At 31.7% G+C, this 16,113-nt stretch overlaps 3 protein-coding genes across 3 annotated transcripts in view; 2 read left to right on the top strand and 1 right to left on the bottom strand.

Moving 5' to 3' along the window:
* Window positions 1-811: 811 nt before the first annotated feature.
* Window positions 812-4,170, top strand: LOTGIDRAFT_212320 (hypothetical protein). The gene is made up of 8 exons (XM_009048033.1): window positions 812-907; window positions 1,163-1,272; window positions 1,734-1,893; window positions 2,209-2,259; window positions 2,605-2,670; window positions 3,278-3,349; window positions 3,658-3,691; window positions 4,072-4,170. Exons 1-8 carry the CDS (start codon window positions 896-898, stop codon window positions 4,083-4,085), a joined length of 519 nt encoding a protein of 172 aa, XP_009046281.1. The 5' UTR covers window positions 812-895; the 3' UTR covers window positions 4,086-4,170.
* Window positions 4,171-6,787: 2,617 nt separating this feature from the next.
* LOTGIDRAFT_110641 (hypothetical protein) lies at window positions 6,788-9,055 on the top strand (the record flags this gene model as incomplete). Its single annotated transcript, XM_009048032.1, has 2 exons — window positions 6,788-7,076; window positions 8,820-9,055. Coding segments are annotated over 2 exons (525 nt in total), but the record flags the coding sequence as incomplete, so codon positions are not given.
* A 3,460-nt stretch (window positions 9,056-12,515) lies between these two features.
* LOTGIDRAFT_110816 (hypothetical protein) overlaps window positions 12,516-16,113 on the bottom strand; it is a gene marked incomplete at both ends in the record, with an annotated part of 6,733 nt that continues 3,135 nt past the window's right edge. The window contains 10 exons of the mRNA XM_009048031.1: window positions 12,516-12,647; window positions 12,872-12,997; window positions 13,218-13,390; window positions 14,124-14,198; window positions 14,495-14,660; window positions 14,898-15,046; window positions 15,333-15,420; window positions 15,530-15,592; window positions 15,728-15,805; window positions 16,030-16,098. Coding sequence (XP_009046279.1) covers window positions 12,516-12,647; window positions 12,872-12,997; window positions 13,218-13,390; window positions 14,124-14,198; window positions 14,495-14,660; window positions 14,898-15,046; window positions 15,333-15,420; window positions 15,530-15,592; window positions 15,728-15,805; window positions 16,030-16,098 — 1,119 coding nt within the window. The remainder of the gene's footprint in view (window positions 12,648-12,871; window positions 12,998-13,217; window positions 13,391-14,123; window positions 14,199-14,494; window positions 14,661-14,897; window positions 15,047-15,332; window positions 15,421-15,529; window positions 15,593-15,727; window positions 15,806-16,029; window positions 16,099-16,113) is intronic.

Raw genomic sequence — 16,113 nt, 5'->3', positions numbered from 1 at the left:
TCGGTAAGCTTCCATCATTAGTCATAAAAAAAATTGCATGGTCGAGAAGTCTCTTTGTTCCTTTTGAATCCTTCCATCCAATAAATTCAGGATAGTAAACATGACCATGATTTATGTATAAAATTTCTTTGCAAGGTAAAGAGCCAATTCTAGCGGACCCCGAGAGTATTGGAGTTAGTTGAATGCACTGTTAGTGTCAGTCACCAAGTAGTAGCCCATACCAGCAAATTGAATTCTGACATGCTCATAGTCAGGAGTGCAAATACAATATCAATTCAATTACTGGGTTTATTTGATTGAAATGTTTTCTGTGATGCATGTTATCCTAATGAAATAAATAAGAAGTTTTCTCCAGCTTACCCTTCTGAAGGCACTTGCTGTCAATAATAAGTTAGGGCGAACTTGTTCAATGCAGTGACTCAAAACCGATATTGTTGGCTTTGAAAATTGTTTTGACAGTGCTAAACATGAATTTCTTAACATCATCGCTGCATCAATTATTCTAATAATCAATGGTTTACCACTATAGAAAAAATATAAAATAATGAAAATTATTCTTTTCCATGCCTCGGGTCGTTAAAAGTTATCTTCCCTTGGATACACTTAAAAAAAGTATTTTGTCCAAAATAAATCCGAATAGAAAACAAAACATTAAATAGAAAAAAATATTTTTACCAGAAAGCGTGGATCTACATGAGTTGCAATCAGTTCGGATACAATTTTTAGAATGTGTGGTTTATCAAGGACAGAATAATATCTAAAATTAGAGTTTATGCGTTCCGTAAAATATTTATCTTGAAATTAAGTGTGGCCAATGGCGCGTGTTGTAGAGAAATTATTTATGAAATTTTAGAAACCTGTTATTAAGCTTATTTGATTGTTTTAAAATCTTATAATGTTTTATCATGTAAGAATTATAATCAGTGTAATTAAAAGTAAACCATTGACAACAGTCTTTCTTTGATTGTCTTCTCAATCTGAGCACCAACACTGACATCGATTTCTATTGTCTTTCTGTTTAACATTGTCATTGGTCAGAATTAGGTCCATTTCATCAAAGTGACAAGGTCCCGTCTAACATTATAGGATGTAGATAAACCAAACATCATTGACCTAAATTAATCATGGACAATGCAATTATAATAGCCTTTCCTTTTTTCAGGTTTCTTTAGAGCATGAAATTTTACTACATCCAAGATATTTTGGCCCAAATCTGTTGAACATAGTGAAAAAGAAATTATTTACTGAAGTAGAAGGAACATGTACAGGAAAGTAAGTTAACTTGTCAATAATCAAATAAACTAGATGCTATCTTAAAGTGTGGACATGAGAACAAATACTTATTGTCAATCTGTTAAGCAGATATAGATTGAAATACTGTAGTTAAGAGGAGATCCACGGTGTAAAATTCTTTGTGTACCTTTTGTTTTGTTTAATATTTGTAAATAAATGTACAACTGACACAATAAGCTTGAACATGAAGAAGCTCATATATTTCAGCTTTCTTAGTAAACTGTGGTCTTGCAATGGCAAATTAATTGTATTTCAGTTGCTTAGATTGAATTTTTTATGCATGGAAAGTTAAAACAGAAATTCAGAGTAAACTTTGGTTTTCATCATATTGTAATAATAAGATTTTAATTTACAAGTCATGAAATAACAATCCATTGAAATCCACTATAATATGCTTATTCTGTTTTAGATCTATATCCATTATTATTTTTATCTTAAAGGTATGGTTTTGTTATAGCAGTAACAACTATTGATAATATAGGAGCAGGTTTAATACAACCTAGTAGAGGTTTTGTATTATATCCAGTTAAATATAAAGCTATTGTATTCAGACCGTTCAAAGGTGAAGTTTTAGATGCCGTGGTTACTCAAGTAAACAAGGTATGCTTTAATGAAAAACTTTTTAAACTGTTTATTATGAATATATTATGTAAGGAGAAGGTTACCATGCCTCTGTATATAATGCCAGGGACTCTTATAAGCTTCTGTTTTTACCATTATAATTTCTTGTATTGGTTCCTTTATGGCATTAGCAACGGCAGCTGGTGAAACCAACAAGAAGCTACAAATATAAAGGCCAAAGAACCTCTTGAAGAACCAAGTCAAAATTTACCAAAGTAATAGTGGGGCCAATACTACAAATATCATGTGGCATTAACCTATTACTCCATATAACTTATTCTTGTTGTATTTTAGGTTGGATTATTCACTGAAGTCGGACCATTGTCCTGCTTTATATCACGACATGTAGGTTTCAAATTTTTTTATATGTCAATAATCAATAGGAAGAGTCTTATAATTAGAAAAAAATGAAGTTATATACAGAGAAAAATTAAACAGTAGTCAAAAATGAACCTTACCTGTACCCAAAATAAATAACAACACTCTTCTAAACTAGTGTCTTAATGATCCACAAATCGTGTCATTATGTATATTTATATGTCTACATCATTTCTCCAAAGAACCTAAAAATTGGCCATTAACAATAAATTAAGTAAAAATTAGAACTCATAAGCATTGAATATTCTTTGATCAACTGTTTCTGACAGAAAAGTTTAAAGTGTTCAATGGTTATTTTGATTCTTTTTATAGTCTATACCTGCTGATATGGAGTTTGATCCTAATTCTAATCCACCTTGTTATAAAACTAAAGATGAGGTAAGGTATCACATTTTACTCCTCTACCTTTCAAGTCATTTAGTATACCAAGAAGAAATGACAAAGTGCATAAAAGTTGTTTTTATATGCCAAAAAAAAGTTTAACCAGTCCCATTTGGCTTGTGCCCACTCATCAGGCTACAATTCTCTATGGATTCTTTGGATTTTTATTTTGTGGGTCAATGTCCTTATGAAGATGATCCCTATCGATTTTCGTAATGATCCGTAAGCTATATAGTAAAACTTTTGCTCACTCTTCAGGCAACAATTCTTTTGATTTTTATATGCCAACACATACTCTATGCTCTATCAAGGCATGCTATGAAAACCTGGCATGATGCGATACAATAAAGTTTGCGTAAAATTCTCAATAGACTAAACAAATGTGAATGGACAACAAACAATGATTTGTACTTGCAATCAAAGCTGCTGGTGGGCGTATGTCTCCTTGCTTCACAAGGTTATCTTTAAAAATGGTACAAATTAAACCCAATGTAAATATCATGTCTTGAATGATCATTGGCCATTTCATCGTTCACATACAGCTAATTGTTAAATCTTGTCAATGTAAATTGTACAGTAATAAAAATTTTATATGATATATTAGGATATTGTGGTACAGCAAGATGATGAAATAAGAATTAAAATAGTAGGTACAAGAGTTGATGCTAAAGATATAGTAAGTATAAGGATTCCTCAATTGATGTATATTGTATATTTGCATGTAAATGTACAGTGTATTTGGTACCCTCAATTTCAAATTTTTCACCCAAGTTTCTCCAGTCAATATTAACTCTATACCATTTTATCAGAAACAAGTTCTTAATTCAGTTTTCTTTTAATGAGTAGTTGTCAGTATCCTAGAAATATTTGTACATGTATATTAATCCATCAAACAGTGTATCTCATTAACTACAACATTATTAGTTTTTTTTTTAAAAATGCTTTCATTAGACATAATCCATAAATTCTATCTTGTCTTTCCAGTTTGCCATAGGTACATTGATGGATGATTATTTAGGTAAGTTTAGAATCATATATTATGTACATTATTCTGTCTTGAATGAGATATTTCCAATTAAGAACAGTAGAAATAGCAAATAGAACCAACATTCATAAAAGCGTAATTGTTGGGAATTAAATTCATGGATTACACAAGTACTAAGTAATAGTGAAATAATAATAAGTAAAAGTTTCATGATTGGGAATTGGGCTGAGGGAGCGAAGCTTGCTAGCTGTCAGTAAAAATGTCACATGATTGAGATATTATTGGTGAATAAGTATTCTCTTAATAAAGAATTTAGCCAATGCCGAATGGATGAAAATTGTGGGTTTTAATTGCAATTTTATCATTCTGTTATTTTTATTACTAATTGGTTGAATGAATCTATTTTATTTTAGGTTTAGTAAGCTGAGAAAACAGAAACCTCCTGTATCATATTCATTTTGTAAATATTTCATATATCAAATGTAAATAAACTAAAACATCCAAATATTGTACACAATTTTTATTTTTACAATATATCTGGTTTCGTCTGACTGTCATGAAGGTCAGAGTTGCTGGCATGGAAAAATTGTCTAATCTTTCACATGGATCAACAAACCAAGGTGCTGTAAGCAGTGTTGACTACAACTATAATCTGGAATGTAAAAAACAGTAGGCTTATGCCGCACAGGCCAAATTTCTCTCAGTGCACAATTCATGGCACGGCAAGTTCACTCTCTGATAGTAACTCAAAAGTAAAATAGGTGTCCACTTGATAATGTTATATCTTGAGCAAAACTGACAAAACAAAACCAACGCCCGATAGACATGAAGATAAAGCTTTTCTCTTATGATAGAAGGGAAATGTCATCGAATCTAACTCGATTGAGGACTGTGGTCAGCGATTTACGATTTTCTGTCGTGTGTAAGAAGATACTTCCGAGATACTGCGTTCTGTTTAGCGTGTTCGCAAGGAAAGATTTTAGAAAGAAAAAAAACAAGTTCATACATATTCTAAATTAAGTCTTCTTCCATCTTCTCACCATTCCTATTTCATATCGTTAAAATCATCGGCCTAAATCAGTAAAAAATCACTCAAAACTTGATCATAGATTGAAAGCTAATTGTGGTCTGTTTGACAAAGTCGAAACTTAAAAGAAAATGTGAAGAAGTACGGTGGTTCGTTTAGGACATTGATTTTTTTTTCTTGTTAAGGACATATTTAACGTTATTGAAATAATATTCAAGTATATACGCTGGTTTGTTTAAGACATTTAACGAACAACCGTAAAAAAGCTTTGAAATTATCTGAATAATTAACTGTCAGTTATTTATGATATTTGATAGTACATAAAAGATGCCGATCTTTTGCCCAGGATAAGCTGAAATTAGAACATTGAGATATTATCTAGATGTATCTATTAAAAGTAGTCTATTGCCTTTAATGTCTTTTTTCGTTGTATATTTATAAGTGATTTAAAAATATGATCCTATTTCACACTCGGTGAACTAAGTACTATAGGTGTAGGTCGTTGTCATTCATAGAACGTGAAATCGTTATAAAGCATGTCCTCGGTATATTACATAGTAAACTTTTCTTAGAGCATCACTTGAATATAGTTGTCCAGAATTTTGTAATAGAGCCTAATTTAAGTGGACGGTTTCACTTTTCTTAATTCGACTCTACAATAATATGAAAAAAATGCGGCCATTGATACGTTAAATGTAATTCTTTCCGTTTCTTTTCTATTTACGTTTCCAATATCTGTTCAAAATAGCAAGATGTTAATGTTGTTATATTGCCTAGAATGACATCATTAAAATAAATTTACTGGTTGATGTTTGTATAGGTGTCGTTTGTGTCGTTGGTTTGGCATTGACAGGATGCTTTTACATTTATAAAGAACAAATAATGAAAAATTACCCTGAACAAGTCTGTCCGTCTCTGACCATTTCTGGACATCATCCTAGTCAATGAAGAGTAAATAACCCCCTTTTGAAAGTTGAACTGAACTCAGCACGATATCACTTAAGATTTTAGACAGGTAAAAGTCCAATCCAATGGAAAGGATTAGGATTAAATCTATCATATGAATGATTGATTTTTGACATGTCATTAACATATTAAGTGAATTTACAGCAGATATTATAGTCTGCCGCACACATGTGCGCCATTTGAACTGATATATGTAATATGTAAAAAGAATATATATATATATATTTAATAGTATACTTCGTAAAGTAATTTAGTTTGCATGCTTTTAAATTCTATTATGCATGTAATTATATTTTGTATGCTTGTTTTTGTTGACGTTGAATGATTTAAAAACTTTACTTTGTATGTCTTTTATGCTTACGTTATTTGTTTTCAAAAGATAAATATACTCTTTGTGTGTTGTGTACTGTATTTACAATCTTGCTTTACAATAACTGTCTGACTTTAACCTTTCCTTCCAAGCAAAAAGCTTTCACGCACAACTCTCGTACGATTGAATAATCTTGCGGAATATTTCTGTATTTATGACTAAGATTATTTGGATATATTTTTTAGACATTAAGATTGTTATCAAGATGATATGTTTATTAAAATATAAAATTATATGACAGTATAATTTTGTTTATGTTTGTCTTTAATTTTTCTATTTCCAAAGCAGCAGGGATGTTAGGGTGTAGAATAAAAGACGAGCATTCCAGACAACCTCCAAAATATTGCATTAGTGTTAAGGCGTCGTACAATATCTCGGTCCGTTCAGGTGTAAGTTACCTGATTGTTCCTTCACCCCAGGGGCATATTGGTAAACATTAGGGCACGCTTTGTATAGCAATTTAAGATGATTATCTCTGAATGAACATGCAGTGATGTTGAGATATTTGATAGCTACCACCTCTTTTATTAAAATGTTAAACGACAATAATGATGTCTTTTGAAAGAAAATAACTAACTAGTTAAAAATGAAGGTTTCTAAAATATCTGATATCTCAATGTTCATTGGTTACTTAGACTTTGATTGACAACAAGATGGTTCAAGAAATTTTCAACTCTTTTCTAACACGTGTAAATAAAATACATTACTTCTCATTTGATGTTAATTTTCTTGAGTTTCTTTATTTGTGATTTTTTATGGACCTTATCCGATGATTCCAATGAATAAAAGAAAGGGATTTTTTATCAAGGATATTTTGGATCCAAGTTTTGGCGGGAGATGTTCCCAGAAGTTTGATCAGAAAGTTCAGAATGATATATGTGATTCTGTCAAACATTCCAAAGAGACAAAACATACAGGACAATTGAATGATGTGAAATATAACTATCCAGTGCTAGAGAATAATAAAGATAAGAATACTAATTTGGATCTAGTAAAAGATGTACCATGGCCGTCTTGGATTTATTGTACAAGATACTCAGATAGACCTTCTGCAGGTAACGTATTTTTATAATATTCTACAAATATAGAAGGCATAAATCAATAAATACTAAAATTGGGGGCGGCAACGGTATATTTTCACGGAAATTTTTGTCCAAAATTATAATTTGGTTATTTTGGATCAAACGCTAGATGTCTCACAATCATAGATCATAAATCAAGATGATTTTTTATTCTGAATACCTCCAAGTAAATGTGCCATACACAGCGTGTGGGGTCCATTAGGCTCTTTCTCCTTATTTCACCCATCCTGTTCCTTAGGGCACATTGTAACACGATAAGACATCAAACGACTATTAAATTAGCAAATATGAATGCATTGAGTCGTTTAGTTTGTATTAAGAGGCTTACCATTTAGAAAATCCAAGTTCAGGACTAAGAAAAAATATTCCAGTTTTAAAGTCGACCACTGGTATCTTTTAAAATATTATGTATTATATTGACCGTTAAAAGACACAGTTGTGTGCATTAAGGTATATTCGGAAAAAGGACAAATGTTCAGACAGAATGACAGGGCGTGGCAAGGAAAACATACTTTTACTATAATATTACTCCAAAACATTTAACGATCGCAAGAGTTATCTTATATCACAAACTATTTGTCTGTCTTTTTTCTTAAAAACTTTGACAGTTTAAAAGATTTGTTAATTACCAAATAGTTAAAGTTTTTAAAGATAACCTCTATTAGGCCGTTTGATAGATGTTAAATAATCTTCAAAACAGTTGGTAGGATACTCTTATCTTCTATCTCATCGACACCACTTTAAATATTTCAAACAACTGATATTAAGAAATTAATTTGACCCGGTATTATTTTTCTTTTAGAATGCTCGGGACCATTTCAGGTTTCATCGTCAAGACATCAACTATTTCTGATGAATTATCACGTATTCTTAATCATATCATTATGTTCTTATCACATTTAATTAAGAGTTTTAACCAATTATAAATGTCCATGTATGTACAGGCTGGATAAACAATAAAAGACGTTTTGACCTTTCTTGATCGGCCACTCATTGGAATTCTGCTGGTAATTCTCTTCTAATTTAGCTAATTATGAATTAATTATGGACAAGTGAGACAAACTGGTATTTTTCCAAGTCATTAGAACACCTAATTTCTATTCATATAAGTATTAGCATTTCATAAATGAAAATAAGGAAACCCATCTTCAACCCGTGGTAATTCTAGGTGGGCCAGGGGAGAACTACCTGAGGCCAGCCCGGCCCCAAACTCTTACTTTATAATTTATATCATTTGACATAGAGGAAGAATTACCTGTGATCACCCCACCTTTGACGATTCAGTGGTCGATACCCCCCACCCCCCTTAAGATTCAAACAAATGCCACGGTTAACCTCAGATCAGAATGAAGTTCCTTTTGAGATAACCATGCTTTACCTCAAGTAAGCTGGATTGTCGAAATTGATTATCTTATTTCAATTTGGCAAAGTTGAAAGAAAGCTTGTACTTCAGACGATAAATTGAAGAATTAGGGGATACAATTTCCAAGCATATCACTCAGTACTATGTTTTTATCGTATTTCTACAATAAATATTATATATAATGATATTGTACTGACAGATATCTTACTATTTCTACAAATGATTTATCATGTATCTTTACTTTTAAATTAAGATGTTGATTGGCCCATACGAGATGATTGACAGCACAGATTTGTATTTATAATTAGAATGTTGTTTGAGAATTTCACAAATCTTATCATTAAATCTTACAGGTCCGAGAAATAAGAAGGAAAGAAAGAAAGAGAGGAAACTAAATGAAAAACGACCAAGAACAGCTTTTACAGTAGATCAGTTGAATAGATTACAAGTAGAATTTGAAGAAAATAAATATCTTACAGACTCCAAAAGAAGAAGTCTGTCATCAGAACTCGAATTGAATGAATCTCAGATAAAAATTTGGTTTCAGAACAAAAGAGCCAAATTCAAGAAGTTAAATTCTCCAAAATAATTTCAACTGAACCTGAAATAAAGATTGTTATTATGATTAATTTAAATGATATAGTTTAAAAAAAATAAATATTTTTATAAGTGACTGTTTCCAGTCCTTTTGTTGAAGTGTTTCCACTGTCAGAGAATCTGGTATGGATATGGTTCTGAAGTAAGATGTAGGAGCTACTTGAAACGACAATATTTTACAGTAGGAGGACACATGCATCCCGTTGGTTGCGTTCTCGATTTCTATACAGCTCTCTTAGTACGCTCTCGATTGTTACCTCCCATATAGCTCCGCACCTACGATCTCCACACTATTACCTTCTTCGTAACTCTCTGCCTACCATCTCTACGCGATTAGTTCCTGCGTAACTCTCTGCCTACCATCTCTACGCGATTAGTTCCTGCGTAACTCTCTGCCTACCATCTCTACGCGATTAGTTCCTGCGTAACTCTCTGCTTACCATCTCTACACGATTAGTTCCCACGTAACTCTCTTCCTACCATCTCTACACTTATCACCCTCTACACAGTAGAAACGTCGAGATCGACCTAGGGTACAGAGATCGTAGTTTGGGAGTTATGTAGTAATGAATGACAATGTCGAGATCGTAGTTTTAGATTAATGTTGAAATTGATAGCTGTACTAGGAGATCGTAGTTTGATAGCTATGTAAAAGCCCATAATATGAGATCGTAGTTTGAGAGCTATGTTGACGTAGATAGTGTTAGAGATTGTAGTTGGAAAGCTATGTAGAAGTACTAAGAAGATAGGGTGGAGATCGTAGTCTGAGAGCTTTGTAAACGTCGATAGTGTGGAGATAGTAGTTTGAGAGCTATGTAGACGTAGATAGTAGTTTGAGAGTTATGTAGACGTCGATAGTATGGAGATAGTAGTTTGAGAGCTATGTAGACGTAGATAGTAGTTTGAGAGTTATGTAGACGTCGATAGTGTGGAGATAGTAGTTTGGGAGCTATGTAGACGTCGATAGTGTGGAGATAGTAGTTTGAGAGCTATGTAGACGTAGATAGTAGTTTGGGAGCTATGTAGACGTCGATAGTGTGGAGATAGTAGTTTGAGAGCTATGTAGACGTCGATAGTGTGGAGATAGTAGTTTGGGAGCTATGTAGACGTAGATAGTAGTTTGGGAGCTATGTAGACGTCGATAGTGTGGAGATAGTAGTTTGAGAGCTATGTAGACGTCGATAGTGTGGAGATAGTAGTTTGGGAGCTATGTAGACGTCAATAGTGTGGAGATAGTAGTTTGAGAGCTATGTAGACGTCGATAGTTTGGAGATAGTAGTTTGGGAGCTATGTAGACGCAGATAGTAGTTTGAGAGCTATGTAGACGTCGATAGTATGGAGATAGTAGATGAGAGCTATTAGACGTAGATGGTATGAGAATATGTAAACGCCGATAGTGAGATAGTAGTTTGAGAGCTATGTAGAAGAAGATTGTGTCGAGATCGTATTTTGAGTTATGTCTAGGTCACTGTTTGAGAGTTATGTAGAAGAACATGCAGCTAGCATACATTTCGTTGTTGTACACTTTACACTCCGATATTAGGCACATCCAAATAAATAATAATTGAGCGATATTTATGGTTAGATATTACATTAAATAACGGGTGAAGGAAAATGTACAATAAAACTAGGGAGTAGTATAAAATTGTGCTCAGTTATCAAAACCAAAAATGGCTGTCAAAACTGATACAACGGTAGAACTCATTAACACATAGGTTTAGCATTGTTTGTGCATTGACTAACATTGTTCCACCAGTGTTTACATGAGCAAAAAAAAAAAAATGTATGCTTATCTCCCTAAACCCTTTAAACACTCATTGCGTTAGTTCACTAGACTTGAAAAGACAATATATATATTTTGCATCCTATGTTGAATATAAACAGTTTTGAGGTTTTATAGTTTTAATTGTACTTCACCAAGCATTCTTTAACCAAAATCAGGTTTAGCTTTCAATCATAGAACCTAAAGAGAAACATAGTACAATAATATCATAATCAAAATAACTAACAACAATAACAAACCTAAAAAAAAGAAAACATTTTGATATCTAGACAACAAACAACACAATAATTTTCCATTCATACTGTTTTTCCTATACAAAGATTTATCATTTATTTACATAGATTTATATATCATATTTTATTTATATATATCATATCTTATTTACATTATGATTTATCTCTTTGTATTTTCATTGATACTTTTTTTATTGTCTTATACTATTTACAAATATGATAATTTTATGTACAAAATATACAAATTTAGAAAAGAAATTGAGAATAAGCTCCAAAAACCTACAGCATAAAAAATTATCTAAGGGAAGTCAGACTTTAAAGATTTTTTCAAAGGCCTTAACTAATATAATTATAGAATTAGGTGTAAAACCTGTTGGTAAAATGAATTATGTGTGAAAAAAGCAATGAATCAGGTATTAAATAGAAAACATAATAAGATAAAGTAGAGCAGTTCTCATAGATATAAAAACTCTTATACATGCTTTATAGAAAACTAAAGTAATACCAGAATAAAAGCTGAATTTTTGGAAACATGGTATAATGGACAGTGCTACAATGCTATTTTTTTCTTGTGCAGTAATCTATGTTTTCATCTTATCTGATAATATGTGGTTATTGGTTATAAAGAGGTTTTCTTTTTTATGTGTAACAGGGCAATTTATAACCTCTATTTACAACATTCAGCTTTCAGTCAGATTGTTTCTTTCATAGAAATGCTTCACAAAACACAAAAGCGTCTAATTATGTATTAAGGCCCTATTGATATCTATGTCATAAATCACTTAATTTAAAAAATATCAGGCTAAAAATTCGAATGGTTCAAATAAATGCTATCAGTGTACCTCAGACATATATATAGCTTACAAAAACCTCTTTACCATCCCATTTACTTATAAATATGTATCAATGAGATCATAGCATGAGGTTGCGACTACAAATTCTCCTATTTAAAAAATTAATACTAATACTAACACAATGAAATGAATAATGTATATATATTCAATGGTAATTAATCATACGATATAAAATTTTATAATAAATGCATACTAATTCTGCAAATTCATTGAGAACATGAAGACCTTGGAAGCAAATGATGTCATATCAAATCATTGAAGTACATAGCTGTACTCAAGACAAAATGACTAACAATCGCTATACAATTCACCCAATGGAATAGTGATTCTAAATAGGTTTCCCAATTCACAGCCAATTTCAGTCTCTTACCTAAACCAAATATCAAGATCACATATTTGAAAGACGTGCAATAGTTCAATAATACGTATCAACACAAATTAAAGAAATGGAATTTCCATGTAGTAAGAAGATAGGTGTTGAAAAGTAGGATTTGACTTTCATTGAGCTTCCCTTTTAGCAAGTCCTCTTGTCAGAAACCCCTAGCACCAAAAACATTAAATAACACACAGGATTACATATCACTACGCTGCACGACGTAACATTATCACCATCACTAATAATGAGGCTAATAACGCCAATAAATATAGTTCCCAATCAGGACCAAAATATAGTCTTGGATCTAGTTTTCCTATCACTTCATTAACACTTTCATACTAAAAAATAAACAGAAATATCATTCACTTGCTTTTATATTGAATTGAAAACAAAGCAGCAAACATGAGAAACAAAATGCTTACAAAACTCAGTCAGAATCATCATTCAAAAATAAACATCATGCAGGTCTGTAATTTGGCTCTACGTCTGTCATGGAGCACATGTCGGAGAATCACAAGCCTCTGTTGGACATCAAGTATAGTTAAGAATGGTAATATCCTACCTCTTTATTAAACACTTCAAACCCATAAAATAATCCTAGTTTTAATAAAACTATAGTAACTGGTACTTGAGCATCATTGCTCGTTTCTGCTGCCATATCATAAAATCTTTTGGCCAGATGAATGTCCTACAAATAACAATTGCTTTTTAATGACAATTATCAATACCAGCCTGTGCCAGAATATTTTCTCTAAAATGAAACTTTGTAAATCAAAATCTGAATTAAGGATACATAGTTTTATATATTTTGGAAAAAAGTTCATTTGCAGTAGTGTTTCACTGATTCAGTTCATTCTTATAACTAAAAAATAACAGCAAAATTAATACTACTATGAGACAACTCTTACCTGTTTTAAACCTAGACCATATTCATGCATATAGCCTAAATTAAACATAGCTTGAGCATTATGCTGTTGTTCTGTTGCTAAACGATAATGTATAGCAGCACTTTCATAGTCTATCTCAGTACCATATCCATAATAATGATAGTCTCCCATTTTAACTCTGGCTATAGTGGAACCTGAAATATTCAATTGTTAGATAATATCTGTTTTTTTTAAATAATATATAATCCTTTTGTTATTCTTATTGTTCATTAATAACAGTAGAGACTCATATATCCCCCATTTTTGTCCCTGATCAAGGCTCTGCAGAAACCAGACCATTGGATCGACAGGTATTTTATCCATATTACGTTCCTGGTAAAAATTAAAGATAGCTTGCCAGGCAAGGTAATAAACGCCCACTGGCATCTTTGATTTTGAATAATACAATCAAAAGTCAACCTTCAAAGTCATACACATGTTTTAAAACTTTTTGGGTGATTAAGACTCAAACCAAGAAATGTGCATTCTTAAATGCTTACAAGCAAAAATTGAATGCGTTTTTAAGAGCAAAGGCAATAATTCATACTTAATATTTGGCTGATTTTCAATGGGGTTCATCCTTGGGTGATTTCAAGCATTCACACAAAGTTTCGTCAAAATCAGCCAAAAATTGTGCCTTCTAGTTATTTACAAGCAATTGTTGACCGATGGACGGGTTTGGGTGATACCAGAATATGTCCCCCATTTCATTTGGGCGTGTAGATATGGGGGTTAATAATCGATTGGATGTTAGGAAGTTAATCATCTTACATCAATTCTTACAGTATATATCTGATACATTGTAATATATTTCTTTATAATACACTCATTTCTTATATAAGTACAGATATTTCATTTCTTACTATAAAAACAGTGTTATTTACTAACCTTGTGTAGCTGCTCTAGTAAATTGTAACAAAGCTCTCTGATAGCCTTCTGTCACTGGAAACATTGCTGATTCACCTAATAACAAAAATCGTAAAAATTAATATAAGACTTCGGAATTATATGTACTTAATACTTAAGTTCTGAATTCCAAACCAGTTCCAAGTATTAATCATGTACACCTTAATTTTACATGATAGAAAAGCTGACAATAGTTGCTATTATTGAACTAAAGGTTTATAAATATCTGTTAAAAATATGTTAGCAATGAAATTTGTCAATGACATGGAGGTTTGCTCTTTACAAACTCAATAATTGTTTGTATAACGAATTCATGAAAATTATGACGTAAAAGTACTGTTTTCTATATCTACCTTGGTCTAGAAGATAAGCTACATTTGACTGAGCAACTTCATATCCTAACTCAGCTAAAAATAAGTATTTATTTAATGCATTGTCTACATGGCCCTCTTTATATAGCTTATGAGCATCCATTAACATTTCGGACCACTTTCCTCTTTCAGCTACATTCTTATATAACTAAAATAGAGAATCAAAATATTTTAGACTGCTTACATTCTTTTCCATAAATCTATTCCCCATAACATTACTGTTACGAGCAGAATCTAGTTACATATCAAATATCAGGGCAGCGTCAAGATCATTCAAATGCAATCAAGGAGTCTGCTTGTAATTTTTCCATGATATGGACAAGATTTTGAATAATGGAATTGTCTTGCTTATATGGATTTTTATAAGAAAGTATACAATGCTTACCTCTACAGCAGTGTGACAGTTTCTCAATACACCAGTACCAGTTGCATGCATCTGAGCTAAATTATAATAAGCTAAAACATGGCCGCCTTGAGATGCTAATGTAAAATATTTGACAGCTAGTTTATAATCTCTCCTTACACCTTGGCCACCTATTTGAAATCAAAATAAGTTCATGAAGATATAGCAACAATTAATTCATTTAAAAAAAAGTTTTAAAAAATCACTAGTAAAGCTGTGATAAAAAATTGTCTCTCTCATTTTGATTTCTGCTTACCCTCCTTTTTGTTCCGCGTTTGAATTCCAAACAAGCAGAACTCGCAAACTGAGTGCCAACAGTGTCTACAGGGGAGGTAATCAGTGAATCACTAACAACCTGAACAGCTGTATAAGACAACCAAGGAAACAACAAATATCAAGGAAAAATCTAAGACTTACTGAAGTACATGATACCCAGTTGTAATTGACCATCTACCCATCCTTGATCTGCTGCTAATGAGAAGAATCTAAAAGCCTTTGTTTGATCCTGAAAAGACATTTTTGTATATATATCATTTACATTTTATTTCAATGATACAATAAAAGTAAAACATTCAAATTTATTTATACAATATCATACATGAAAGAAAACATACCTTGTCAACACCTCGACCATGTAAATGCATCATACCTAATCCACTTTGACCAACAGGGTTACCCTATAATACAGAAAAAAAAACAATTGATAATAATTCCAGACATCTGACTTATCAATTCTGTATGTTATTTTTTTGGACATATGAGACAATGTAGACACTAACAAATGACTGATAGTAATATATCTAAAAACTTACTTTATCAGCTGCTAATTTAAAATAATGTAAAGCTGTTTTATTATTCTGTACTACAGCTGGACTATCTTCAACATACATCTATAATTATAATACAGTGGTATTACTATTGAGAATAGATATCACTTGAGATCTAAATGTAGGATTTTTTTTGTGTTTACTTCTTATTATTTTCATCTAGATGAAAATGTTATACAGGTTAATATCTTGTTATAAATGTTATATTTAGAATTAAAACTCGCAATTGTGAACTTATTAACACATCTAGACAAAATTTATCTTTAGAAGCTTAAGAAAAAACTTACCTTTCCTAGATATGCCATAGCATTAGCATTACCAGATTCTGCTGCCATTAGAAAATAATGTAGAGCTTGCTGGAAAAATATTCA

This window comes from Lottia gigantea, assembly GCF_000327385.1.
Source record: "Lottia gigantea unplaced genomic scaffold LOTGIsca_12, whole genome shotgun sequence".
Lineage (NCBI taxonomy): Eukaryota > Metazoa > Mollusca > Gastropoda > Lottiidae > Lottia > Lottia gigantea.
This window is presented reverse-complemented; position numbering and strand designations above follow the sequence as displayed.

Excerpts from the sequence above, each read along its gene's own strand:
- LOTGIDRAFT_212320 (XM_009048033.1), top strand. Across the intron at positions 2,260-2,604 it reads CCTGCTTTATATCACGACAT|TCTATACCTGCTGATATGGA; the intron begins GTAGGTTTCAAA and ends TTCTTTTTATAG. Across the intron at positions 3,350-3,657 it reads GAGTTGATGCTAAAGATATA|TTTGCCATAGGTACATTGAT; the intron begins GTAAGTATAAGG and ends TTGTCTTTCCAG.